Here is a 17,317-nt window from a genome sequence, read left to right as displayed (position 1 = left end):
TCATAATACATTTCACACAATTATACATTTATACCTTTATTATATTATTACTTATCCTATTATATTTTTTTATAATATTAATAGTAATAATTAAAACAATAATTATAAATAGCCTATATATTATTAGTAGTATTATTATTATACTTTATTATATTGTTATTTATACCTTTATTATATTATTACATTTATACAATTATACCTAACTCTGCTGGCCATTGAGAGGACACTGGTCAAGTCACTGGAAAAGACGCCTAAGTTGGTACGACAGGGTCACAGAGCATTTTCTTGAAAAGGAACGTTGGGCAGAATTCACGTATAAATAAATGGACAATTTTTATGATGTAGACCGAAAATGAGCTTCCCCTCTTTGAAAGACCAGCAGCCGCCACTGCTGAAGACGCATCTTTTTCGGCAGCACTTGATCCATTAATACTTACACTTTCTCTTCTATTCTATATCTATTTATAAAAAAATGACATGTACTGTGTTAGATTAAACTGAGAAGGGTCATAGCACTTGCATATTGTTGTCCTATTGTTAGTTTAACTGCTTCTATTTTTCCCATTTGTAAGTCGCTTTGGATAAAAGCATCTGCTAAATGAATAAATATAAATGTAAATGTAAATGTACCCTTAGTTCTTGTTTCCTTTGTCCCTGTTCATTACCGGTCATGGTTTCAATGTATGGTCCCATTTGTTTCTATGGTTACTCATTTGTTAACTGATTAACGCCACCTGTTTCTTATTTTCTCCGTTTACGAAGGATCGTTTTTTTAGCTAAAAACGGAAAACTTTTTCTGCGTTGTAGGCGTTCATTACACGACAACTGTATTTTGGGGGCCTGGAAATGCACGTTTTTGAAAACAATACCGTTCCTCCATGTAAACTACAAAAATGTGAATTTGTGAAAATGGTGATGTCATGCGTATTACGCCTTCAGTTTACAGGCGCATACTGTTTCTTTACAAAGATGCATCGCCAACTACTGGCCTGGCAGCAGAATGCAGCATTTTAGGATCCATATGAACTGGGATCGTTTTGACTACGTCTGTAAATTGTACATTTAAATAACATGCAGCTTGAAACTAAACTAACAGATGTATTGGCAATACATTTTTTCTCTTAAAAAAAAAAGAAGAAATAAAAATCTTTTTTTTTCTAGAGCTTTGTGGGGGTTTTTTGCAATCAGACAGAGAGCTAAACATTTCCTCTCATTGGGATCAGTGTTAAAATTGCTCTTGATAACTTGCTTTTGTTGCCATTTCCATTAGATCACTTCTTCTTTCTTCACCTCCACTTGTTAGCTGGATGAAAGAAATTCCTGGCATATAAATCCTCATGAGGGCAGGAAACGACTTTTCCTACAGAACGTCTAATAGATTAATGTATCCCACAGTTTGACATACTGAAGCACAGCTATTTCCAAATCAGAAGGGAAACCAATGCAATATGTATGACTTTTAATACAATTTGGCATGAGACCAAACCCACAATAAGTAGTCTTACCTCTGACCTCACAGCAGTGTGCTGAAAAACAAGATAGACGCTTTAATAACATTCTGGGTTTAAAACTGCTATTTATTTTGATTAAAAGCAGTGCCCTGCTGGAATCTGAGAAATGTTCAATTTTATGCAAATTTCAGCCCAATATCCACAGAATGTTACATTTTAGTCAATAGTTACAAATTTAAAAAGCATACAAATTTAACTACACTTAGGGACAGAAAAACTATTTAGGGGTAAGAAAAACAACATATATTCTCAGAAAACAAGTTTTATTATTATATACAATATTACATTTCGAGTACATTTTTTTCAAGCTCATGACTATCCATTGTTGCATGAAGCACTACACCAACATGAAGCCGTAAGAGTGATTGGTCTGTTATATCGTGACTACAGTTTGGCCTGACAATCCATTAGGGGCCGGCTATTATTTTGGCTTTCACTTGTGGGTGGAAAACACTTAATAATCAAACAAACTGAGCTGGGCGGCTATATCTGCTGTTTGCACAACGACATCATGTTGAAAATTGACTGTGTTGACACTTGACACTCAGTGTGAACAACTGCTATATGCTTGAATTCCTCTGCAGATTTGATTATTTGTAGTGAATACATGTGAACATTTTATGGACTGTGAACAAAACCTGCAGCAAATCTTCGCAGAAGCATGTCTTATTCTTTGGTGCATGAATGTCATCTTGAGTTGAACTTTATTTGACCTGTTGTATAGGCAGATGAGGGGACAGGAGGTCTTATTAGTTTATAATGTGGCTGAAAGAACAGGTGGAGCTCAAGATGAGATGTTTTTCTCATGTTCTCATGGTCCCACTGAGCACAAATGAATCCATATTTGCATTATATTATGTGAGAGTCTCCCCTCAGTGACTGATATGGACTGTGAATTTGGCCGATGTTCTCCACTGTAACTGATGAATGGTGTATGAGCTGATCCATCAAAAAGGCAAGAATGTTATTCATTTTTAATGTGCACTGCAACAACAAAAAAATGATAGTAACACTTTATGTCGATAGTTCACTCAAGACATTCTACTAACTATAAATAACTTTGCAACATGTCAACTTATTCTAACCTGAACGCTAACCTACAGTCTACTAATAGTCTAATGAGAGTTATACATGTAGTTGCAAAGTTACTTATAGCTAGTTGGATGTTTAAAGTGGACTATTGAAAAAGTGTAACCAAAATGATTTGTGTCTTGTTTTCCAGTACAAATATCAGTAACACTTTATTTCAGTGTTACATGTACGTTCCATAGTAATAACAGTAAATTGTGCATTATTACATGCAACTAACCCCTAAACCAAACCCTAATCCTAACACTTTAGTATGTTAGTATATTGTTAATTATTTTTACTCAGTACTTAAATGTATAATTACACTATAACAAGGACACCTTAAAATAAAGTGTAACCCAAATATCTAAACATTATTAAATACTTGTACTTGAGAAGCAAAATGACAAAAGATATGAAGTCTTGTTTGAAGACTTGAAGTGATTTTATGCTTAAAATAAGAACAAATATCAGTCAATGGAGAAAAATAATCTTGTTTTCCCTTTATTTTTCTGACCCCATTTGCAGATATTTGTTCTTATTGTAAGCATAAACTAAATTTTATCTTCCCTTTTTTCAGAAAACAAGACTTCATTTCTTAATTTTGCTTCAAATGTATCTTGAAGAAGAATAACTTTTTTTCAATGTGATTGAAGATTCTACATCATAATGATTCACACCAGCAACACCTGATATGAATCTTTCAGCATGGTATCAAGAATATGACAATTATATGACAAGTGTGAATGTTTTTTTGACATACTTACGGTGACTGAGAGAGCTCAGTGCACTGCAACTGAAGAAAACACATGCAAATAGACAAAAAACATCCGCAAATTAAGAAAACATCTTCATCAGTTTCACAACACACGTGTGCTCCAAATACTCACAACACAACCAAATACAGAAACGCATTGCAAAATAACACAGACCACAACAGAAATGTTTCCAGGGGAAGTGACGAACCCGGCTGGGACGTACTTATTTCTCGTGAGCATCCCTATGCCCTGCTCCCTTTGAAGGGCAGAGCCCTGTAGTGGGACTGTGGAGTGAGCAGGGCACTCGTGTGCCATTATGTAACCGTTTGGAACGCACTTGATGAAGGGAGCAACGAAAGACAATGTAATTTCCTCGTTATTTTCACCTGGGATGTTCCCATGACAACGCAGCACGGTATCCATCAGCTGAATAGCTGTTCTTACGACAGAAATTTCTTATTAATGCTGTTGACATAACGGTTGCAAATAAATATACTTTTTTTTTTTTTACAAAAAAGCTTTTAAAATATGCGTTATATATCCGTGTGTGAGTGTCTCAACTTTAAAACTTTGGACCCTGCATTACCTAACATTTCTTATGAAACTTTTCTTTATGAAAATTTAAACAGTTTGTACAATGTAACTGATGTATAGATTAATTATTTTCCCTCATGTTCTTTTTCTCTATCTTTTTTTTACATTTATTTTAGTTTTCAGCTCATTGTTCTTTTCTCATTTGTATTCTGATGACAAATGTTAATACATTTTGTACATTGTATACAAAGTTGTATAGTCATAAACATGTCATCTCTGTATGTTTTGCCAAAAAAAAAAAAAAAAGTTAAAATAAATAAATTAAAATAAAATAAAATAAATTAAAGTAGACTTTGAGCTGTAAGCATCATAGATATCCATATAAGGCTAGATGTCTTAAGGCGGAGTCTCTTCCGGCATCAGCCGGCGGCCATCTTGCCACAGGGAAGCTTTCTGGCCAGCTCTGTAGTGGTGAGTGATCAGCACGAACACAAATCCTCTTATCTTGCTGAAATCTTGACGGATTTACAAACGGTTTGGTTTCTTACAAACGTTATTAACGTGGCTATAATTCTGAACGCTGGAACATGTTGAAATTGCAGATTTTCTTAATTATTCATATGTATGCAGTGTCATAACTACATCTCTGACGTTTATAACAAAACAAACCGTTTGAAAATCGGTAGAAAATTTAGCAAGTTATGGCTATTTAAAAGTACATGCACCATTAAAACACAATGTTACGAGTGAGCGAGCTCCCTGTGGCAAGATGGCCACCGTGTGCAGACGTCGACCTCCATTGGCCAGCAGCGCGGACGAGACATCTAGCCTTTATTATATGATATCTATGGTAAGCATGTCCCAGCCGGGTTCGTCACTTATTGGGGTCCCCTGGAAACATTTCCATTGTGGTCTGTGTTATTTTGCAGTGTGTTTCTGTGTTTGGTTGTGTTGTGAGTATTTGGAGCACACGTGTGTTGTGAAACTGATGAAGATGTTACACTCAATACTCAATAAAAACATCAACTTGTTACAGGACTGCCATCATTTTACCTTTTTAAAACAAAATTTTGTCTTATATCACCAAACAAACGCATTGCATGTTCTTACGGATGAGAATGTGCTCTGTTTAAACTATTAAGTAGCTTTGTCATGCTCTGCTGATAAAATGTGTCAGTGAGCCAAAGTCAGCCTTAAAATGCAGCAAGTCATCCCGAAGGGACACATCACACTTCTACCTGTTGCAAAAAGTGACTGAATGCTCCAGGAAAAATGTGGAGTTTCCCTGGGAGAATTTCTGCAGTCAGGCTTCTCTCCGGTCATATGAACAGACTTGACACAGACATGCTACATTTGTCTCTCAACGCATGTTATATACCTTATGTTGCTCCGCCCCTTTCCAGCGCTGCGCTCGTTGTCTTTTGACTTCCGGTCTGTATTTTCACAGCGATTTTGCGTGTTTATTAATGAACGACTCGTTTTAAAATCTTCCCGGTCGACTGACATTTGTTTAGTCATCTGCTTTAAACATTACAGTCCTCATGATAACTTTCGTTAACTTTACATTAAGTAAATCTTCTTCAAAAGCTAATTACTCCTGGACAGCAATGCCATAGAGATATTCAGAGCAACCGCAAAACGGAAGTTAAAAGACAATATTCTAAAGATGGCGGCGCCCTCGTTTCTCTGGCACATAAGGTCTATAGGTGTAACGAGTATTGATTTGTTGGTTTTATTGGTTTTATTTTTTTTATTAACACAAAATCCTTATGGTTTCTGTTGGAAATTAATATGCATATGTGAGAAAAGAAAAGGGGAAAAAATATATCATTTCTTAATGAGTTTTGGCGCGTGGCTTGCGGGAGGTCTGAGCAGAGCGAGGTATGCATTTCGTTCACTCCTGTTGAAAAGTGTGTTAAAAGTGGGAAAAAGTCACTAATTAATTGATCAGTGTTTTGTTAAGATGTAAATGAGTATGCATGCGAGTTATCTTTCCTTTAAAGCCGTTTTATCTGCGCAAGTGGAATTTTAACCGAGTGAATGCAGTGTGACGTATGATAGTGTAAAAGTTGGCCTGTGAAGCGTGACTGCTAATTTCTCTGCTGTGTTCAAATATTTGGCAGGAGCAGGCTTGATTACCCAACTTTGATTATGTGCAACGATTTAACTGCATTTTCCCAACTCATGCAGATAAAAGAACCATTGAACCAGCAATTCGACTCCAGTCTTTATTCAGCATCACACCACCACAAAACACAACGCAGAGGGGTTGCTGAGACGTGGCGAGAGACACATGCACGCGTCCTGACCGGCTACGGGAGTTTGTTTTTGGTGATATAATTATGTGGATTAGCCTCACTCATATTTGTCTTTTAATGGTCTTGTAAAAAATCTGAGAAATGGTTCGTTCTGTGTCAGCTGAGTGTAGGAAATGTTTGAGTACTGGCTTAAAATCAGCCAACAAAAATACATTTTCGACATCAATTACATAGTATTATGAATGCAACACTTCCAAAGGTTGTGTGTAGAACACTGAGATGTTTTTTTTTTTTTGTTTTTTTTTTTCAGATTCATCTTATTTTACAGTTAAAGAACTAGTATATTTTTTATACTTATACTTTTCATTCACGAAACTCCCATATTTCAAGTAAAATTAAGTTTTACTGCCTTTGCTTTAGATAGATGTCTGTAAAAGTGCTTTTACACAGATGTTGAAATGAATGAAATGCATGTCATAGTCATTTAGCTTGTTCACAATATTAAAGAGCTTAAGAAATGTAAAATCACAAAGCATATTATCTCTGAACACTACCTAAAGGTATTCCTAGATGAGAACTGTGATGGACCTGTTTTTGATGTGTGTTTCTCCCATCATGCACCGTGGGAATTACCTCTTGTTTTGAGGGCACATTCCAAGACAGCAAACAATTCTTGCCAGCCCCCCCTGTGTGAAAGGATAAGACGTACCTTGGTGAAGTAATGAGAGAACGTATTCAACCCTGAGGCCAGACGGCATTAATTTCACATTTGATCCACAAGTTTCAAATTAGCTTAGCAGAATAATCTCAGCATTCTTTAGTTTAATGTTTGTTGCTCACAGCTGAGCTCCATACAGACAAACAATAATACAAGTCGTGGATATAAAAACAGCAAAGGTTTTAATTTAATAATAAACAAAGAATCTGTACAGGACTTTTTGTACAAATGACCTATATGACGGCCATGAAATGTGAGAACAGGCGCGATCCAGGTAATGAATTTCATCAGTTTCATCTCATGAATGAGTTCCCTTTGTGTGTGAGACTCAAATAACTAAAAAAAAAAAAGCACTAAAAAGCTTTGAATAAATAAAGGATGGTTTATCTTGTAATGGTTTTAAATGTAATATAATATTATTATTTTTTTTTGATTTGGAGAATGTATTGTAAACATGTTTGGTTAGTGTAATAAATATATAATCTATAATGCATATACTCTCTATTACAGTTATTCATATGTTGTGTGTTATTGTGGCATTTAAAATGGACATCTTGAGATTAGTCATAAAATGCATGGTTTCTTTTATGCTTGGAAAGAGCCAGGAATTTTCCTTTTGTCTTTTCGGTAATTATTTATATTCACAAGGAAATTTCAAATCATGGAAGAATAAGCCAATGTTGCAATGTAGAGTTTGCTGTACAGTACTTTTAAAAAAAAAATATATTGTTCAACACATATTTTAAGAAAGTCCTTTAAATATTACATGATGGCGATTGGTCTAAAAAGGTTAAAATATTTTTCAAAGTCCTGCGTTAAAATGCTTATTCAACCCCATCATGCATGTCTGATCTGGAAGTCAGATCATAGTGGCGAGTCAAATTTGGGCCATCACAGACATCTCACCTAAATGCATTAGACACACACGTTCACATTGAGAGTGGCAGTCCATGCATGGCTTCTTCTTTAGCTTAGGTGCAGTTATGTAATGCTTTCACGATCACAGCGCCAGTCCTCTCCAAACATTCTGTTCCTTCGCTCTGCTCTTTAATTCTCCCTCTCCGTAATAGAATCCTGATGGCCTTCCTTTTGGACAGACATGAACCTTTTCTCTGAGGTGATTCTCCAGGTGTTGGGACAGAAGAATGAACAGGCAGTGCAACAGATGAGTAAATATCAGTTTAGCTGTGCTCCAATGGATGATCATGTTGACCTGCCCCTTCTGAAGGAGAACGACAAAAAAAGAAAACAAAGTATTAATGGGATTGTGAAAGCTGGTGGAAGTGACATTAAATCTATTAATGAAAACAGTTGAATTGAATGTGCCTACATTTTGATGATACTTAGATAAAGACACAAATATTTTTACTGTATTACTACATAGTCTATAATAATCCACACAACCCAGGCTTATTGGTAAAATGTGTCTGTTGTGATAATTGCACATTTCGCAACTCTTTCAAAGTGAAATGTCCGAATTATCGGAAGCGTACGTAGTACACGTCATCAGCTTTTTTGTCTTCAGGAGCTGTTTGTATTGTTAGCACGTGGTGAAGGCAGGATCGTGAAAATTCTTAACAAGTGTTTTAGGAAGTGTGTGCCTCCGTGTCCCAGGTTTTTGTCACTTTGCGTTCGAAAATCGATTGCACAATCGATCGGACCAACCAACACAAGTTTCGAAAAACGAAAATAGGGAATCGATTTTAACGGCTTCTCTCGGAGCGCGTCCAGCTCGTCACGATATGCTTGCAGCGTCACACAGCAACTCTGACAAACACACATAACAGCAAATTATACTTCTGCATAATGTGTCTCTTTTCACAACAAACGTGAATTCTGCCGGTATTCAGACAGTCTCATGCATACAGATACAGATTCAGGCTACGGTCTACAATCGCCTACGTAGGTGAAATTTGTTCGACGTAAACACAGGCATGTTGAAGACTGCAGTAATGTTTGTCATTGATGTTATGGCAGTCCACTCTGCTTATTATTTTTCGAGAATGTTGCACTCCTGTTTGTCATTGTGCACGAAACCTCACACCAATAAATCAACAGGAATATTGCTGACTTGTGCGCGTCTCAAGCGCCCTCTTTACGTTCGTCCTAATGCCTGTTAGTTGTCTGTGGATTTGCCCATATTTGGCGTTGAAAATGGAAACGTCTTTAGACATAGAAAATCGATTTTACAATCGATTCAATGAACACTTACGTCTCAAATATCGAACAGGATTTTTTCACAAAAGTGGCAGCCCTAGAGGACACACACACGACCTATGCGTTCATTGCTTGGGAGAGGAGCATGAACGTTCAGTGCTCAAGGGTTCTGAATGCGCCCATTGTGAAAAAGTTCACAATAAGGAAGCCCCGCTCACGTTTGTCCCTATTCTCGAGGTATGTAGGATAAGCGTTTGCGCCCCACAGCTAAGGCTGTTGCCGAAGCAAAGCGGAGGCTTCAGTTATGGGCATCGCAGGTCGAGCTTGCTTTTTCACCTCGATCGTGGGCTCAAGCGATCTGCTGGATCAGGATGTGCTGTCTCTCGGGTCACACAATCCAGTGGATAGCATATAGCTGGCACCATCCAGCCAAGAGGGAGTGGATGTGGTTGAAGAAGGCGAGGAATGTGTGTACTGAGTCTTCTTAACCTGCCAGCCCCACATACAGAGAATTGTTGAACGTCATGGACCACACCAGATTGGTTCTGGGTGTGAAACGCGAGGTCGCTGGTGGTAGGCTGGATGAGTGATTCCTGTTAGGCCATGTTCGCTCTTCCATCTCTTCCATCTCTTCCTGACGTCCATTCTGAAGTGCAGAAGTCGTGGAAGAAGCCATATTCAGCCCGGATTTATCCGTTTCATAATTCAAACTACGCAAGTGTGGAAGGATTGGCCGAGCGGGGATTTGTTAGGATGGCCCCTGTGGAGGAGACGCTATCTTGTGAGCCACGGCTGTGCTGAGGGTCGCTCGATGACAGCGATGGGGTCACGGAGGGGCATCTGTGGCTGAACTTGGCGAACATCAGGAAGAAAGGAAATAATTTTCACCTCAATGCCCAAAGTCTTGTCCTCTGAACTTTTTAGAACATTTATTGAGACTGTGGTCGGAAAGTTTAGAGAGGCGAGGACGCAGTCGGCAGTGGTCAGGAAATCTATCTCGCACCGTTTCAGATCCCGACTAAAGCCTCTGGGGGTTCGAGGACCGGAGGCAGGGCCAGGTGTGGCCACTTGCAGAGGAGGAGAGACATGAGGAAGACGAGACAGGATCTCAGGGAAGTGATTAATAGGAAGTGCTTCGATAAAGATCCGAACGCTGATGGAAACTAACTGTGGCAAGCAGGGTGGGGCCGAGAGCCATGGGAATGGAGTGAGGCCGATGGTGCGAGTGTTAATGAGCGTAGATTGCGCCACACTGGCCTCGAGTCTCACGGAGGAACTCCAGGAGGATAAAAGGAATGACGAAAGTGCAAGACGAGAGAGGACAAGGCCTAGACTATTTATGTTGGTGTTTTGTTTTAGTTTAAGTGGCTGTCGTCTGTGAGGCAGTACCAGTAGTTTTGTTGTTTATTTTATAATTAAAGTATTATGTTGAACGTTCGCCAGTTCAATAACAGCTTCCCTCTTTCCCTTCCCTCTTTTCTTCTCCTTCAGACAAAGAAGTTAATGACGTGTGCTACGGGCACCCTCTTACACTTCCGGGACCTCCGCTTAAGACGTCACGGACTGTCACCAACCAATCAGATTATAGTGTTTTCACACGTGCTTCCGACACCGGATGATGGCGTCCCCATAGCGTCAATCCAAGACCTTAAAGTCTTAAAGTTCTGCATAATTAAGGGTGTGGCCACTTGACTGACAGGTGGACTGCCGCTGATGTCACTACTAGCCATTTGTCTGCTGTCTGTTAGCGTCACGTCACCTCAGCTAATCCGCCTTTATGCCCATTTTCGGTTATCTGGGAGTGACGCGCTACCAAGATGGGCTTCAAAAATGCTCTTCAGAAACCTGCGGGTGACGTCACGGATACTGTTTTTTTTTTTTTACAGTCTATGGTAGAGGCACACTTTCCCAATGAGCCTATGTTGGTACTTTAGCGGTTTGAGGGTGTGCTGTTACCTCTGACTGCAGAAAGCAGTACACTCTTGGTCCTTGTGTAAAGCACACATGCAGCGCTGACCTCCTGCGCTGCCCTCGGCAGAACGCCGTATCCGCTGGGAGCCTCGATAACTTGACATGCCATATGGGACAGTGCGCCTGCCAATACATAAAGGGCAAAGGGTTATGATCTTGCAGTTAAAGAAAACACTACCACAGCGGTGCTTAAAGGCAAACCGTGAAAGTGAGAAAGGCTTTTAATGCTTTGATTTACTTAAAGGACTTGGACCCAGCAAGCCTTCTATCTTTTTTTTAAGAAAAGTTCAAATTCTCCCTTGAAATTACACTGTATATCATGTCTCCATCCACCTTAAAATGTCATAGTCTGGAAGTTTACAGAAGGATTTAATGTGTGCTCAGAGTATTTGTGCAGTTTTTCACTGCCCTAGTTTGATCTTTCTTTTGCACTCATGGAGCAGGTTACATACACAATCTGCCTGGTCTGAAATGTGACACTGAACCATGAATAATGTGGAGGTCAGAAAATTGTTAGCACGATCCCAGATTATGAATGTGATCGGCATGCCAACCTCACTGTACAAACACCTGGGCATGGATATGAATATGGTAAAACACATTAAATTGAGAGAATTGGACTCTTATTGATAGCTGTCAGCATTATTAAATGACCCTTAATGTTTAATAAACATGCACACTCAGGGCCGTCGCTAGTGGGGTGAAAGGTGGTGACAATTATAGAGGCCCCGCTGCCCAGGGGCCCCACAAAATCCAGCAGTTATACTATATAGACCCCTGTTGTATGAATAATTCTAAAATGTATATTAGTTGTATGCCTGAGATTTAAATGAAAACCACAAAAACGTGCAATTTGATTAAATATTTTTTTCCAAATATCTGCTTCTCTTACCTCTCTTAAAATGGTTTAGTCCGATCTAAAGTATTTATTAATTATTCAGTCAGTGACAAACATCAGAAGAACCCAATGAAATTGTAAGTCCCACCCCAGCTCGTGAACAGAACCAATCAGAGCTGAGGCGGCAGTGCCTGAAGTTATCGATGAACTTGTGGAAGAGCAGGAGACTGACAGATAAATGTCGGGGAAAAGAAAACAAATCAGGGTACCAGAAACGCCATGAACAGAATGAGAGGGAGGCCAGGAGAGTTGTTGTATCCCAGTCGATAAAGACGTCCTTAAAGACAGGTTGTATTGTTATTTCGCTGGGAATAAGAAAACTGCCGGGTACTGTCACTTTTCATTATCGGTGCGCACCACAATCCACCGAATGATTACGTGGTCAAAATCCCTGTCTTTTTACACTATTGTAAATAGAGTTAAAAAATTGGCACGAGTCACGACGCATTGCATTATGCACCTGACCTTTCAAGAAAACACGAATACAACACACTGCACTTGAATGAATACATTTATTAGCTTTATTTGATAATATTACCAGTTCCATATTATCTTTATTAAAAAATAAGACGAATAAATGATTTTATTTTTTAAATTTGACTGCATTCTTGCAGTCAATTTCTAAATGTTTACTTTTTGATTTATGAATTATAGCAGACTGATGGGAAAAACATTATTTTGCTGTTACTTTTTTAAAATTGGTTTTATTATTATCTAACAATTTCATGCTTTTTGTTAGTTTTTATATAAACATTTAACTTTTAAAATAAAGGTTTTACAACAACATCACCATCTTCTGTTATGTGGGCCTCCATGCTCATCTATTGTACAGTATATGATATTGGTGGAGGGTGGTGGGGGCCCACATCAATGTTTCAGGTGCTCTTTCAGGTGCTTTCCTGTAGCTCAAACAGTAGCTCGTTGATGCTTACAACGCCAAGGTCATGGGTTTGATTCCCAGGGAAAGCAAGAGCTGATAAGAATGTAAATGTGTACCTTGAAATGCAATGTAAGTTGCTTTGGATAAAAGCATCTGCCAAATGTAAATGTTATATTATATTATGCAATTATTTAAGACTTATATAGAACCTTTTGGGTATAAATAGTTCTTTAAAATGTTGGGCTAAAAATCATAGGGTTCAATACAGGTATGTGATTTATAGAACTTTTTAGGAGTTCCCATGGGATCATTTAATGGATATAGTTTTAATTATTTTTTATTTTGATTGAATTTTATTTATTAAATAGCTTGTAAACATATTTTACCACTAGAAAAAAAAAAAATCACCTGTTAAACATTAAAGCATTGTACAATCATTTAAGATGTTTATCCTTATATAGAGCTTTTTTTGGCATAAAGAATTTTATGAACTTAAGAACTTTTTCCCAAAGAGTGACAAGGATGCATAGAACTTTTAAGAATGACAGGCGTATCACTTCTGCAGAAATCTACCGAGATTTGCACAGGTTCTGTGTTCACTGGCAAACCAGTTTGGTTAGAAAATGTACAGTAGTAGTAATATTTAACAGTAAGAATAACAGATACAACAAAATACACAACCTATTTCATTAAAACTACACCTCAGCTCAAAAATGCAGATCATACACAGCTTGGTTTGAGGACATTAACGGCTCAATGATTACATGACTTATGCAACGCACGGGCCAACTTCCAGTTCATTAGACCTTGTGTTTTTTGGTAACACCTCAATAAAGGACTCTTATTTGTACTGCATGGAAACTAATGAAGCAGACTCCGAGGCTCAGTAAATCTGAACAGCTGTTCTCAGGGAGCTAAAGGCCTCATCTGTTAAGAGTTACTTCTGCAAACATCCAGTCATGAAAGCGTCTCTTTGATCTCGTCTATTCTCTTTAGCCAGTATTATGTGCCAGACAAGTGCCTAGACAAGTGGCTGAGAATATTAATTACTCTCAGAGAAAATAATTACTGTAGGCTATGTTGACCCACATTTCAAGATTTCTGAAGTTTTTCTTTATGAACATGACTTATGATAAATTCTCTTTAACAAGTTGATATATTTCACATATAATAAACCCCCCCCCCCCCCCCCCCCCCCCACACACACACACACACACTTAATTAAAATGTCAACTTTAGTTGGTGACACAGTTTTGCTAATTTACTAAGACGGAGCTCGTAGCAGACACTGAAACATTTCCCGAAACTACTTACGGCTCTCTTAATAAAGATAAGTTACTCTACTAAGGATATGTTAATCATCATCATGTACAATAAATTATTATTCTGAACATTTTGGATAAGAATGATGCATGAGAATGTTTTTAAACTACACAAGAAGTTCACAGTGTTATCTCTGTGATAAGGAAGGGCAGGCCAGAAATATTTCAGTTCTGACAGAAAGGAGAACGTTTGTCCACGCGCCTCTGTTGAGTTTGTATAGACTGCCAAATGTAATTCTTCTAAGACTTCTTGCAGTTAAAATATAATGCAGCAACACATTTTACACATTTACATTGAGCTTCCTCAGATAAGTACTGAGTAAAATTAATGAACTACATGCATTTACTATAGAGTTATGGTTAGGGTTTGGTTAAGGGTTAGTTACTTGTAATTATGCATAATTTACTGTAATTTACATTAATTTAAAATGTAACTACAACACCTTAAATTAAAGTGTTTCCCCAAATTGTAATCATTTTATTCTTCCATTCTTCTTCTTATTAAATGTCACAATAGTTAGTGGTTTGATTATTTCATACATTTTACAAGTGCATGGCATCTGTACAGTAGATTGTCATATGTCATAGTTAGATAGATTCAAAATATTTCTTAGGGTTATTAATAAGAACCAGAAACCCTTGACACAATAGGTTTTTTTTAATTACAAATGTTTTGGTGTTCATGTAGCCCTATTCATAAATATGTTGTCACATTTATTCACTATTATTTATGCTATGCCATTCACCAATAAATGCCACTTAAAGATTGTTTAAATCAAAGTTGTAAATCCATCTTTAAAGTAAGAGGTAAACAGTAAAAGAGACGTACTCGGGTGTGTTGATCCAGATGATGTCCAGGTGACAGTAGTAAACACACTCCTTGTCTTTATAGGAGTAACATGTGCATCTCTTGGCTCTCTTCCGTGGTTTTATGAGCTGGCAGAAATAACACACTCCAGGTTTATTAGCAGAATCACCAAACTGCTTAGGAGTCGCACTTGATACTTTAGTAAAGTCCTTCGCTGTGTTTTTCACAAGCACATCTTGACGAAACGTGGAAAAGCCTGAATATGAAAATGCTTTAGTTAGAACAATGTCAAGACTGTTCATTCAAATGATCTCATGTTGCAGCAGCACTAAAACATCATCATGAATGCCTTTCTATCCAATATATATTTTGCTTTGTCACAGTAAAGGTTCAAAGTAGGTTATGTGCGTTCACCTTAAAAAATGTGCTTGATATCATAACCTAAAAATGTGCTTTATGTGGTAAAAATAAAAATAAAAAGTCCTAGAATAGTCAAAAATATGCATATCATTTATGAGTGACATTGACTATTTTAAGGGTCAAAGCCTTAGGTTTCCTCAGGGTGTGAAATATTCAGTATGGCACCGGGTCACAACCCAATAATGAAGGGTTGAACCCCGAAGAAAAAAGGTTTCAAACCTTTAGGTAAAGATTTAGACAGAGCCCGTATTTCCCCAATGCAGGAGCAGGGGCTGGTTGCACAAAGTCCCACTGTATATTAGACGTCTTTATGTACTAACATTTAAATTAATCATTTGATACAATGCACTTATTGTGTGTTTTTACAACTTATATTTTAAAAAATACCTGGTTGTAATTACGGATGTAATAAATCTCTGTAATTACATCTATAATTTACTTCCCTTACCCTTTAACCATGCACACACAAACATATTTCACCAAACCTGTCCTAACTTTACCTGTATCACTCCTCAACAGCAAGCACAAGTGTTCTGCTATTCAACATCAATGCAATAACCACATTGTTTAATGCAAGTACATAGTAGTTAAGGACCCTAATATAAAGTGTGACCCATAAACCCATAAATGAAGACCCTGTCTTAATAACTAGTTTGACCAACTGGCAGTTATTAACTCTTACTTTACAGACTCAGATTAGACCAAACTACCTGTGTAAGGACCAATCTTGAAGAAAAAAATGAACTTTTAAGACTAGTCTAAGATGTTTATGCAACCGGTCGCAGGTAAACAATATGATTGACGCTGTCTTACAAATTTCATGATCTGCTCATGATCTGCTGTCATTACTGTACGTACAGTATCAAGTGTTTGACGTTCCTTTTCTGCGATAGTGGCGCCAAATTAGATTTGCGCTTCGACATACTACGTCCGATTATTAATTTTACTTTAGTAGGCTACATTGCATAATTTAGAATTTCTTTAAAAAATCATTTTAAAATAGTCGGCGCCACTGAAGTCACCTCGATGCATGCATCATCTAACTCCTCAATATAGCCTATATGCTTATAAATACTTTTTATAATATAGTATTACGTGTTCTGTGCTTTAATAAGTATGTTTTTTTGTTGTTGTTTTTTTTGTGGTAATTATATGCACAGGGTGATTTTAGTCCACCGTACAATGCAATGCAATCTAAACCCACCGTTGGCCATTGCGACTGTTAGTCCAATAAAAAGCAAAATTCCCAAATGTAGTAATGACACCTTGGCCATCCCAGTTATTCCAGATAGTCTCCGTGAAAAAGATAAGTCAGTTTAAAATCCAGGATTGACCAGAAGTGCTGAGTGGTCCACATGCAGTTAGAAGAAGCATGTTGCTGTTTGCTGTGTTATTCCCACACGGACTGTCATGTGTTCAGGCAGAAGAGTGGAGCTCGCCAGAAACATCCTCAGGTCCTGCAGATGCTGCTATTATTGCGCTGTTTCTCTCGCTGGGGTTTTATAGTGAACATCTATCATCAGCTCGAGAAGACCCGCCCGCTGGAGCACAGCCTCACTTCTACAGCTCAATCAGCTGTCAGTCAGAATATTACATCACACACAGATCTGAACGTTATGTTAATGCCATCACATTATTTATCAAATAATCCATATACATATCGTGGGTTGGTTGATAGTAATAGGCTCTACGTGTAAACCCTAACTAAGCCTAACTAAGTCTCTGGTAATTACAGAGGTCTGATATCAGTCCCTTTCGATATTTTATTTATTCTGATTTCAATGCTTTCCCCCTCAGCGCTTGAGACATCAATGACATGTTCTGTCTGCAGATTCATCAAGAGACCACACTGGAGACTTCAGTGCAGCTTTAAGAGCTGTTAAGAAAAATTAACTATTCAAGTGGGCATATAAGAGTGTTTCAAATTTGATTGATAAAAATAAAATTAACTCAAATATTTAATCAGGGTTGTAATACATATTGGGGGCTGGCTGCTTTTCAAGGGCTCTCAAAC

General features: G+C 37.8%; 1 protein-coding gene across 1 annotated transcript; it reads right to left on the bottom strand.

Annotated features, from left to right (window-relative positions):
* Positions 1–6,914: 6,914 nt before the first annotated feature.
* Positions 6,915–16,812, bottom strand: LOC311074689 (endothelin-3). The gene is made up of 4 exons (XM_084101478.1): positions 16,508–16,812; positions 14,905–15,139; positions 10,961–11,098; positions 6,915–8,069 (listed from the first exon to the last, which is right to left on the bottom strand). Exons 1-4 carry the CDS (start codon positions 16,575–16,577, stop codon positions 8,051–8,053), a joined length of 462 nt encoding a protein of 153 aa, XP_083957604.1. The 5' UTR covers positions 16,578–16,812; the 3' UTR covers positions 6,915–8,050.
* Positions 16,813–17,317: the final 505 nt, after the last annotated feature.

This window comes from Abramis brama (genome assembly GCF_963993115.1).
Source record: "Abramis brama genome assembly, chromosome: 23".
In the NCBI taxonomy this organism is placed as follows: domain Eukaryota; kingdom Metazoa; phylum Chordata; class Actinopteri; order Cypriniformes; family Leuciscidae; genus Abramis; species Abramis brama.
This window is presented reverse-complemented; position numbering and strand designations above follow the sequence as displayed.

Excerpts from the sequence above, each read along its gene's own strand:
- LOC311074689 (XM_084101478.1), bottom strand. The coding sequence starts at position 16,577 with ATGGCCAAGGTGTCATTACTACATTTGGGAATTTTGCTTTTTATTGGA. Across the intron at positions 15,140-16,507 it reads AACAGTCGCAATGGCCAACG|GCTTTTCCACGTTTCGTCAA; the intron begins GTGGGTTTAGAT and ends TTTCATATTCAG. Across the intron at positions 11,099-14,904 it reads ATCTGGATCAACACACCCGA|GCGCACTGTCCCATATGGCA; the intron begins GTACGTCTCTTT and ends ATGTATTGGCAG.